The sequence below is a fragment of the Natrix helvetica genome, assembly GCF_964273705.1.
Source record: "Natrix helvetica genome assembly, chromosome: 7".
In the NCBI taxonomy this organism is placed as follows: domain Eukaryota; kingdom Metazoa; phylum Chordata; class Lepidosauria; order Squamata; family Natricidae; genus Natrix; species Natrix helvetica.
The window spans coordinates 74,521,378-74,533,186 of record NC_138558.1 but is presented as its reverse complement, the minus strand read 5'-3'; the positions used below and the strand labels follow the sequence as shown (position 1 = coordinate 74,533,186).

The following is an 11,809-nucleotide window of genomic DNA, read 5'->3' as shown; positions in this document are numbered from 1 at the left end:
TGTGAAGAGTCCATCAGATGTCTGCTCGAGTTGCCACAGTCTTTCAGGGGAATGTTGATAAAGACCCACCTTATCTCCCAGGGAATGCTGCCAGAGACTTAATTGCCAAATGCAGAGTAAGGCGAAACTGAGCACAGAGTCAAACAGAACTTTTCTTTTTTCTTTTTAAATGTATTTTTAATTTTCAAAACAAACATAAAAATCCTCCTTCTTTACATCCTGTAGAAAGTGTATCAGTTGGTTACAAACGGTTTTTGTGCATCTCTTCCACCGTCATCCAGGATAATTCATATTAACTCTAGTATCTTAACTCAAATGTTTATACATATTACCATCATCATACCTCCACTTTTATTTGACTATAATTGTTTAAACGTCCTTCATCATGAATATAGCAAAATTTAATACATAACCACATACTGGCATTTCATTTACTTATTTATAACAAACAGAACTTTTTCAAAGCTTGAACCAACCAGAATGAACTAATTGCTTCCTGCAAAAGCTCACTTCTCCGTTTGCTCCTCTTTTATGTCTTATGGGAGGGGCCAGACATCTCCAAGCCTTACTCCCGAGTCGATCCCTGTTTTCTTCTTAATTGTTCTTGCCTTCTGGCAATTCTGCGCATGCGCACACTGGGAACAGGCTCCAGCTGTTCCTCTGCCTCACTGATGTCTGACTCCAAAGGCAGCTGATAACTGTCAGACGGCCCTGGCCCTCTCTCTGCCTCCGACACAGAGCCCTCCTCAGAGCCTTCCCCAGACTCCAGGACTGGCCCAGGTTCCTCCCCAACCTCCTCACTGTCTGAATCTGCTGCCAGCTCCACTGGCCACTGGCGGCCACAACAGTAATTCTGCCAACTGCCAGCAGTTCGATTGTGACCGACTCAAGGTTGACTCAGTCTTCCATCCTTCCAAGGTTGGTAAAATGAGGACACAGTTCTTTGGTGGTGGTGGGGGAAGATGCTGACTCTGCAAACCGCTTAGCGAGAGCTGTAAAAGCACTGTGAAGCGGTATATAAAGTCCTATTGTTGTAGAAGGGAGGGAGGTTGTAGGGAGGAGGAGGAGTTGGTGGTGGTTGTGGTGGTGGTGGTGGTGGTGGAGGAGGAGGAGGAGGAGGAGGAGGAGGAGGAGGAGGAGGAGGAGGAGGAGGAGAAAGACTGTGGGGTCCTTGGTGCTTTTTACGCTTGGATATTTTCTCGCAAATGTTTCATTACCCAACTAGATAACATCATCAGTGCTAGAGGAGAAGGTGGGATTACTCTCTTTTATACACGTGGCTTGCCTTGTCAGTGTTGGATTTGGTAGTTCTTTAATTGGGTTGTCATTTACTGTTAGCTTGTAAACGGAGATTATTTGTCCTCCTTGCCAATGTAATGTACATTGTAATGCTCCCACTTTACACATTGAGAAAGGCGGGGCAGGATGAATTGAAAGTTGGAATTAAGATTTCCGGGAGAAATATCAATAACTTCAGATATGCAGATGATGCCACTCTAATGCAGAAAGCGAAGAGGAACTAAAGGGCCTCTTGATGCGGGTGAAGGAGGAGAGGGCAAAAGTTGGCTTGAAACTCAACATTAAGGCAACTAAGATCATGGCATCCGGCCCTCTCAATTCCTGGCAAATAGATGGGGAAGAAACAGAGGGAGTGACGGATTTTACTTTCCTGGGCTCCAAGGTCATCGCAGATGGGGGACTGCAGCCAAGAAATCAAAAGAGGCTTGCTCCTGGGGAGGAAAGCTATGGCAAATCTAGACAGCATCCTAAAAAGCAGAGACATTCCCCTGCCAACAAAAGTGCATCTAACCAAGGTGATGGTTTTCCCAGTTGCAATGTTTGGCTGTGAAGGTTGGACCACAAGAAGGCTGAGTGCCAAAGAATGGAGGTCTTTGAGCTCTGGTGGCTGGAGAAGAAGACTCCTGCATTGAGTCCCTTGGACTGCAAGGCCATCCAACCGGTCAGTCCTAGAGGAGATCAACCCTGCTCTTTAGAAGGCCAGATCCTGAAGAGGAAACTCAAAGACTTTGGCCACCTGATGAGAAGGAAGAAGGACTCCCTGGAGAAGAGCCTCATGCTGGGAACGATGGAGGGCAAAAGAAGAAGAAGAAGGGGACGGCAGAGAAGGAGGTGGCTGGATGGAGTGAGCTTCAATGGACTCCAGAGGATGGGAGAGGACAGGAAGGCCTGGAGGAACGTTGTCCGTGGGGTCGCAATGGGTTGGACACGATTTTGCAACTAACAACAACTTTACACTTTCAGAATTTCTCCTGTGCCTCCATCCTTCCACTGCTCGGCAACTGAGTTGTGTCAGTGCAGATCGGTGAGCCTCATCTTATGGCTGATTGCTTCAGATTGGATCGATTTGTGGAAGAGCTGGGGATCCAGCATTAACCTTGATGGCAACGCCCCTGGCAAGCTACTTGGATCCTGTGGGAAGTGGGTTCCATGTTGGGAGGGGGGGTTCGTGGGCTCGGAAGAAGATCCCGCCTCCACCCCGGGGCAGTCTGCTTTCTTAAACTTATTCGATTTCTTTTCATTTTGAATTTAACGTTTCTAGCTTTGTTTTTACAAGGTTTGTCAGCTATCCAGCTGCTCACTGTCCCTTCAGAGTGAGATGGGCAGCATATATATTTAACAAATGAGATACAGAATGGATGGATGGATGGATAGATAGATAGATAGATAGATAGATGATAGATAGATAGATAGATAGATAGATAGATAGATAGATAGATAGATAGATAGATCTAATAGAGGGGGGGAGAGAGAGAAAGAGATCAATAGAGATCAATAGAGAGAGAGGGAAGAGGAGAGAGATCGATAGATGTTAGATAGATAGACAGATAGATGAGGAAGGGACAGAGATCAATAGAGAGAGATGGTGAGAGTGAGAGAGAAAAGGGGAGAGAAAATGATAGATGATAGACAGGCAGGTAGATGACAGCTAGGGAGGCAGACAGATAGATGAGGGAGGGAGGGGGGAGGGGGAGGCTGTAACTGTGTCCTTCGCTCCCTCCCTGCCTCCCTCCCTGCCCCCTGGCTCACTCATCTCTTGATCTCTCCTGCTGCCGCCCCACTCAGATATCTGTCTATCAGCTATCTGTCTGTCTATCTTCTAGAGGGAGATAGTGAAAGAAAGGGAAAGAGACAGAGAGAGAGACACAGACAGACAGAGAGACAGAGACAGAAAGACACACACACAGAGAAAGACACACAGACAGACAGACAGAGGGGGAGGGAGACAGACAGATGCACAGAGGGAGAGACAGACAGAGAGAGAGAGACAGACAGATGGGGGGAGACAGAGAGACACAGAGAGAGGGGGAGGGGAGGGAGATAGAGAGACAGAAACAGACACACAGAGACAGACAGATAGAGAGAGACAGAAAGACAGACAGACAGACAGAGGGGGAAGGAGGGGCCCGGAGTCCCCTCCAACAGGGCACAGCTTAGGTTCTAAATTAAATAAAAGCCACGGGGGCATCGGATTCGGGGGGGGGGGGGGAAGCTTTCCGGGGAATCTGAGAAGCGCCTCCCGGAGAAGGGAAGGAGGGAACCGGGAGGCGAGGCGCTCCTGTCAACCCCTCCGGGAAGAGTCTGAATACAAGGGAGTGGGGGGCGCCTTCGCAGGTCTCGGGGTGGGGTTGCTTGAAGCGAGGGGCGCTCCTAGGCGCTCTCCGAGACGGCTGATTTCCCTTCTAAGACGTTTCACCACCCTTTGCGGTCACATCATCAGTGTCGGAAGGGTTGTGTCTCCATCCGTCCTTCTCAGCCGCGCCCCCTCCTCTCCGGGCTCTTCCACGGCTAGGCGGCCGGCTGGTCAGCCACCTGTGTCCGGCTGACTGACCAGAGTTTGGGAAGCCGCGTCCCCAAGCCGTGGGAAGCGGCTGGAAGAGACACGCGTATCTCCCCGCTCCTGGTTGCGTACGTGTGTGTGTCCCTTTCCTTCATTTCCTTTGCCAATCCCGTAGAAAGAAGAAGCCACGAATCTCCCGTGGGCATTTAGCCCGATTTTCACGAGAGATTCGTGGCTTCTTCTTTCTACGTGATTTCTTTATTTATTTTGGTTATTAAATGGATCTGTCTACCTTGCGCGGAAACGGCTCGGGACTCCTGTTGACCGACCCATCTCGGGTCAGGCAAAGGGGGGTGGGGGGAAGCGGCCCGGAGACCCCCGGCTTTTTTTAGAGAGGACGAGGGGAGAGGCGAGGCGGAGAAGTGGGGCAGAGAGGGGAAGGGCAAGGAGGGTAGGGGGCTGCAAGGGACTTGGAGAGGGGGGAGAGTGAAGGAGGCTGAGGTGGGGGTGGGGAGAGGGTGCGCTGCCCCCACCGACTTTCTTCCTTTCCTCCCCAGGTCCCCACCCCACTCCCACCGGCTGCGATGACGGGCGCAACGGTCAAAGACAAAAGCGCTGCGCGAAGTTGAGCGCGCGACCCTCCGGCGGCTCCAGACCCCGAGAGGGGAGCGTAGGATCGCTCAGAGAAGGGGTGGGAGAGGGGGACGCCTCCGAAAGGGAAGGGGGGGTCTGCATTTCCCCCTTAACAGCCTGCGGGGAAATGGGGAGGGGGGCTTTCCTTGCGCGTAAAGGTGCCCTGGCATCCTTTTGAGCGTGGGGTAGGGGGCCATGCCCGCGGGGGCTCCAGAGAGCTTGACTCTCCTCCCTCCTGGCCTCCCCTCCCTCTCCTAGCTAGAAACCCCACTCCCCTGCAGCCTGTGGCTCACTCCGCGTCGCCCTCCGCCCCCCTGGTCCGCTGGGCTGAGCGAAGGGGCTGGGTAGTGGGTGGATGGGTGGGGAGGGGGGTCTCCCGGCTTGCTCTCTCCCGCCCTTCTCCCTCCAGGCATTGGCCAGGCGGCCTGTCAATCAGGAGCCCGCCTCCCCCAGCGCCCGCGCGGGGGGGCGGGCGGAGTGGGGAGTGGGACTCGGTGCCACTATCCCGCCCCGAGCCGCGGAGACAGACGGAGAGAGGGGGGGACCCAAAGCGCAGCGCTTGCGGGATGCTGAGCGAGGAGGCCATGCAGGCGGCGGTGGAGGAAGGGTCCTGCGGGGGGGTCAAGGTCTACAAGGCCCCCCCGCAGCAGCAGCAGCAGCAGCCTCAACCCCCGCAGCAGCGCAGCCCCTACAGCGCGCTGAAGACCTTCCCTGGGGGGCGTCGGCCGGCGCTGAGCAAGCGCTACCAGCGGCCCACCATGGTGGAAATCCCGCAGGTGCGGGGGGCCGTCGGGCACTTCCAACCGCAGCCCCTGCCCGCCGTCGCCTCCTCTTCCTCGGCCCTGGGGGAGCCCCCCCTGCCCTACCCGGCTCCTGCCCCCTTCCGCGCTGCCCACGGAGCCCAGGCGCGGAGTTTGGGAGCCCAGGCGCCGCCGGCTGCCTCCTCCTCCTCTTCTTCCTCCTCTTCTTCCTCCTCCTCCTCCTCTTCCTCGGCCAGGTATGGCCAGCATCACCACCATCACCACCACCATCACCACCAGGGGGCGCCCAGCAGCAGCACCGGCGAAGGGGCTCTGGAGCTGAGCGCAGGTAGGAACGGGCGCTCCGCGGCGTCGGACTTGGGCCAGGGGTGGGTGGGCTTTCTGCCGGACCGAAGGCGAGACCCTCGCTCTCGGGTACTCTTAGAGGCGACGGGGCTCCTTTCCCGACCAAGAGGAAGCCGGGAAAGGGCGTCTGAGCTTGTGCAGAGGGCCTTGGGAGGTTGGCAGAATAAGGCTGGCCAGTCCTGCAAAGTTTCCCCGTTCCAGAATAGCCACTGGGTGAGGATGGGGGGGGAGTGGGGGGGAATGATTTGGGGGTGTAGGAGACCTCCCTGTGGTGGCCAGTTGCATTCCTGGTTTAGTTTGGGAGGCTGCTTCAGAACATTCAAAGTGCATCTCCTCTGGGAATCTCCTGCTTGAGTAGAGAGGGCTGGACTAGAAGATCTCTAAGGTCCCTTGAATGGAATGGAATGGAATAGAATAATACAATACAGAATAGAATGGAATAGAATAGAAGGGAAGGGAAGGGAAGGGAAGGGAAGGGATGAGGAGGAGGGAGGGGAGGGATGAGATGAGATGAGGAGAGGAGAGGAGAGGAGAGGAGAGAAGTAGAGTAGAGTAGAGTAGAATATAAGTCTTTATTGGCCAAGTGTGATTGGACACACAAGGAATTTGTCCTTGGTGCATAAACTCTCAGTGTGCATAAAAAGGCAAGGTACATTCGTCAAGAATCATAAGGTACGACACTTAATGATAGTCACAGGGTACAAATAAGCAATCAGGAAACAATCAATATCAGTATAATCGTAAGGATACAAGCAACAAAGTTACAGTCCTGCAGTCATAAGTGGGAGGAGATGGGCAATAGGAACGATGAGAAGATTAATAGTAATAGTAATGCAGCCTTAGTGAATAATTTGACAGTGGTGAGGGAATGGGTTGTTTAGCAGAGTGATGGCATTTGGGAAAAAAACTGTCTTTGTGCCTAGTTGTTCTGGTGTGCAGTGCTCTATAGCGTCATTTTGAGGGTAGGAGTTGGAACAATTTATGTCCAGGATGTGAGGGGTCTGTAGATATTTTCACAGCCCTCTTTTTGACTTGTACAGTGCATAGGTCCTCTATGGAAGGCAGGTTGGCAGCCATTGTTTTTTCTGCAGTTCTGATTTTCCTCTGAAGTCCGTGTCTCTCTTGTTGGGTTGCAGAACCAAACCAGACAGTTATGGAGGTGGAGATGACAGACTCAATCCTTCCTCTGTAGAACAAAATCAGCAGCTCTTTGGGCACTTTGAGCTTCCTGAGCTCTGGTCTGATTGATTGATTCTGTGATTGATTGATTGAAATGGTTTAGGGTCTCCTACTTGAGGCGCAGGGTGGACTAGAAGACCTCCAAGGCCCCTTCCAGCTGTGTTCTGATTGTTTGAGTGATTTCGTGATTGAATGATTGATTGAAATGGGTAAGGGTCTCCTGCTTGAATGGGGGGGAGGGGGGTTGGGCTAGATGGCCTCCAAGGTCCCTTCCAGCTCTATTCTGCTTGGAATGAAAGGTTTGCTTGAGATCCCTTCATCTGCGTGAAGTCATGGTGGGGCTTCAAATTCTTCCTGAAGATCTTCAGATCTTCTTGTAGGCCTTCTTCTTCTTCTCTTTTAGCCCTTCCTATAGAGCAGGACTTGTCAACCTCATGGACTGCAACTTCCAGAATTCGTCAGCCTGCGTGTCCCGTTGGCTGACATCAATTGTCTAAGGTGAATTAGCCTTGATCTCTTCTCCCTTTAGGACAGGGGTCCCCAACCTTTCAGACTTCAGTGACCACTAAATTCATAATTTTAAATCCCACAGACCACTAATATGATCTACCTAATGACTGGATGGATGGGCGTGGCTAGGTGGTCATGTGACTGGGAGGGTGTGGCCAACTCAATGTCACTCATGTTGAGGGGCACCTCACCAGCCTCTACTTGCCCCTCCCCTCCCAACGCACTCCTCCACGCCCGGGCTCCTTAGAGCCCCAACAGGAAGCTGTTGCTGGAGCTAAGCAGCCACCACGAGAAAGAGCTGGCAAAAGAGCTCAGTTCAAATTGGATCTGACCGAGAAGGAGGCTCAGCAGAAGCACCTCACTGAGAACTAGGAGCATAGGCTTTCCAAGCAGAGGGAAGACCTGCGGGAGTGCAAGGCCAGGGACCGGCACCTGGAGGCTCAGCGGGCTGAGATGGTCAGCCAGTTCCAGGCCATGATGCAGTCCCACTGGAACGAGGCCCTCCGGCTCTTTGCCACCAGCGGCTCTTCCCTCCAGCCTTCGCCCAAAGCCCCCCACCAGAAGGCTGAAGCAGACCCCAAGTCAGAATTTCTGCCTCCCTCCGACCCTCACAAAAAGACCCCGAAGGGGGAGACTCTCTGCAGCAACACAAGCGTTCATTGCACGTATCCATCCCAGGGGCCCTGATTTAGTGCAATATTAAAAATGCAAATATTTTTTCTGCAGACCACCAACATTTTCTCACGGGCCATCAGTTGTTGACCGCTGCTTTAGGAGATCCAAGGTTCTACACTCAAGTGGGATGACCTTAGCAGGACCTAGCAACTCACAGCTTGGGTGCTTGCTCACTCTTGGAAAAAGGCAATGGAATAAAAATCCATTCCATCCATAAGTCAAACGGTTTGCATGATTGCGTAACGTCTCTGGAGTTGGGTCAAGAGGCTGAACTTCCTTTGTTAACAGCAGCTTCCTTCGCCGTTTTTTGCCCCCTGCAATAAAAATTCTTGGTGAAATAGAAAGTTAACCCTAGCCACCTCGTATAAAGAAAACTTATATAAGATGTTCTATAGGTAGCACATCCCACCCACACGATTAGCCAAAATTAATAAAAAACTTATCGCCACGATGTTGGAAATGCAATGCTGTGCTAGGAACCTTTCACCATATGTGGTGGGAATGCTCAAAAACCAGGGCCTTTTGGCACCAGACAAAGAAGTGCTTGGAAGAGATGTTAAATCAAAGGATAGAGTTGAGGCCAAAGCTATTTCTGTTAGGGATTACAAAAGAAAAACATAGCAAAGCTGGATTATATTTAATGTTGCATATCTTAACGGCAGCAAGATTGGTCTTTGCACAAAACCGGAGATTCCCCTGGAACAAGAAATAGTAAAGAAGATACTAACATGTTGCAGAGATGGACAGGCTGACTCTAGAGCTCATACACAAGCGTGAGACAGAATACTACGAAATCTGGGACAAATGGTACCGATGGTGAGAAATGAGGGAAAAAGTAGGGACAGAAAAATACGGATAAGTTCAGAATTGGAAAATATGGTATTAATATTGTACGATAGGTAGGAATTGGATGTGTATATGTACTGATAGTAACTATATTATGAAAGGGATTAGTGAGTAGGTAATTTGACTGACTACACATACCTATGCAATGGATACAAACTGTTATTGTTGTAAGATTTAAAAAAACTCCATGGAAATGACTACGCCAGAAACATCGCACAATGTCCAACGTTTTTAATGTTTCCGAATAAAAACTTTTAAAAACATTTTTAAAACAAAATTCTTTGTGGAAGTAGATTGGGCAAAAGTCTGTAGAGATTCTCAGTCATCCAGGGGTATGGTTATCCCAAAGGTGTTTTGTTTTTTTCAAGAGGCAACTGGACTTTTAGTTGGTTTTCTGTGAAGACGTTTCGCTTCCCATCCAAGAAGCTCCTTCAGCATGGAGGAGATGCAAAATGTCTTCAAAGAAAGCCAACAAAGCCCAGCTGCCTCTTGAAAAAGCACCCCTGATTCGATCGGGCAAAGGCAAAATGGCAGGTAGAAAATCCTCCGGTGAGCTTTCACGGTTGAGGGGGAACCTGAACTCGGGTCTGATCCAGCCTTGAAGGAATTGCATGACAATGGCGAGCATAGCCCCAGGGTCCCTTCCCTAGTGATGGAGCAGCCATAGACATGGCTAAGTTGAGTTGGCTTCAGTTCTTCACCAGAGGAATCTTCTCTAGGTGACCACTAGATGGCAGCAAAGCATTGGGGAGGGATGGGTCTGTCCTTTTGCTACCATCTAATGGTCAACTGGGGCTTTGCAGCTCAGATACAGTGTGTCCAATTTTGCCTTTGTTGGACGTCCAGATGGAGTCTCTACGTCTTCAAACTTGCCTACAACAGAGAAGGAAGATTTACCGTGCTGGGGAGGAAAACAGCTGAGGTGAGGCAATCCGTTCTACCGCACGACTCAGCTGAGAAGACATAGGTCAGTACAGCACAGGGGCGGGCAAGCAGGTGCACTTGATCGTCTGAGCGAACCAGTTTGCTCTCAGCTGATCATTGGAGCTACCAGCTCGCCCGAACCGGTCCGAACTGGTAGAATCTTGGTCATCTTTTGAGGGCAAGACATTCTGTCTACCTGGAGAAGGACCTTCCTTCACACCACGAAAGAGGAGGCCTTCCCCATGTTTGTCGTAGGAGGCATCTAGAAAAAACACAAGACGCATAATCCTCTGCTATTAACATTCCAGTCTGCTCGTTGGAGTATCTGTCGAATTTAAATAAAGCTTCCTCTACAACTCACAAAAGGGATGCGGCGGCTCAGTGATAGAAGATAGAAACAGACATGGATAAACAAGGGAAGTCTTCCTAAAGATGAGAAATATGACAGAGTCGTCTATAGAAGAGATAGGAATGCGGTGGCTCAGTGGCTAAGACGCTGAGCTTGTCGATCAGAACGGTCGCAGTTCGAATCCCTAGCGCTGCATAATGGAGTGAGCTCCCGTGACTTGTCCCAGCTTCTGCCAACCTAGCAGTTCGAAAGCACGTAAAAAATACAGGTAGAAAAATAGGAACCACCTTTGGTGGGAAGGGAACAGCGTTCCGTGCGCCTTCGGTGTTGAGTCATGCCGGCCACGTGACCACGGAGACGTCTTCGGACAGCGCTGGCTCTTTGGCTTTGAAACGGAGATGAGCACCACCCCCTAGAGTCGGGAACGACTGGCACATATCTGCAAGGGGAACCTTTACCGTCTTTCCTCCTCCTCCTTCTTTTTCACCTTCTTCTTCTTATTGTTCCCCTCCTCCTCCTTCTTGTTCTTGTTGTTCTTCTTTTTCCTCCTCCTCCTTCTTCTCCCTCTCTTCCTCCTCCTCCTTTTTCATCTTCTTCTTGTTCCCCTCCTCCTCCTTCATGTTCTTGTTCTTCTTCTTCCTCCTCTTCTTGTTTCTCCCTTCCTCCTTCTTTTCCCCTCCTCTTCCTTTTTCATCTTCTTCTTCCTTGTCCTCCTCCTCCTTCAGTACTTCCCCTTCTTCTCTCTTCTTCTTCTTCTTCTTCTTCTTCTTCTTCTTTCTTCCTTCTTCTTCTTCTTCTTCTTCTTCTTCTTCCCCTGCCTTCTTCTGATTACTCTCCTCTTCTGCAACCCAGCCATTTGGAAGAGAGCTGGTTTTCCCGTCAGCTGAGGGGAAAAAAGAGGGGGAAAAGCTCTTCAGAATGGCACCTCTCTTCCCAGGGACTTTCTTCCATGGCATAGAGAGAATTTCATTCAGCACAATGGCAGAAAACAAATTTTAATAATAATGATAATGATGATGATGATGATGATGATGATGATGATGATAATAATAATAATAATAATAATAATAATAATAATAATAATAATAATAATAATAATAATAACAACAACAACAACAACAATAATAATGAAAAATCCCAAGCATAACTCTGCCCATCGATTTTGGTATCTTTATGCCACAATAAATGTCTTGGAGCTTTGAGGGACTTAATTGCCATGCGAGATAATCAAAACAGTTCCTTCTTTTCGGAGGGAATCGTCTGAAATGTGAAAAGCCCCGTTCTCTTTTTCTCCCTTTCTTCTTTCCTTCCCCACCCTCGGATCGGTGTTAGAGCTCCCTTGGTTTTGATATGCAAGCCTAAATTTGGCACCAGAAATTGGAAATTGCATCTTTAAGCAGGCTACAATCAAAAATGAATTACAATAAATCCTATATAATTGCATAGGTCATTCTCTTTAATGAGATTTTATTAACCTGACTGTCAGGCTTTTGAGTCAGGCAGATATTTTATCTTCCTCAACTGATAAAAGTGTCAGCTATAAACCACCGTATAAATATTCATAAATCTGCACATCTGTGACAGCCTATCAGGATCCTTCTTCTGGACATTAAAAGCATTCTAATTACTTTCTGTCGAGACGAGCTGAAAGGATGCCTGTTATAATATGCGCTAGGCAGGCATGGCTGCCTTTGTTTGCCACCACAAATCACTGCGCACACACACACACACACACACACACACCATGTTATCCACGAAGGTCCGAGAAACAGCCCAGCTTGGACTAAA

At 49.9% G+C, this 11,809-nt stretch overlaps 1 protein-coding gene across 1 annotated transcript in view; it reads left to right on the top strand.

Moving 5' to 3' along the window:
• Nucleotides 1-4,998: 4,998 nt before the first annotated feature.
• The window catches only part of BEND4 (BEN domain containing 4), a gene marked incomplete at its 5' end in the record, with an annotated part of 35,754 nt that continues 28,943 nt past the window's right edge, over nt 4,999-11,809 (top strand). Inside the window, one exon of the mRNA XM_081960295.1 lies at nt 4,999-5,521. Coding sequence (XP_081816421.1) covers nt 4,999-5,521 — 523 coding nt within the window. The remainder of the gene's footprint in view (nt 5,522-11,809) is intronic.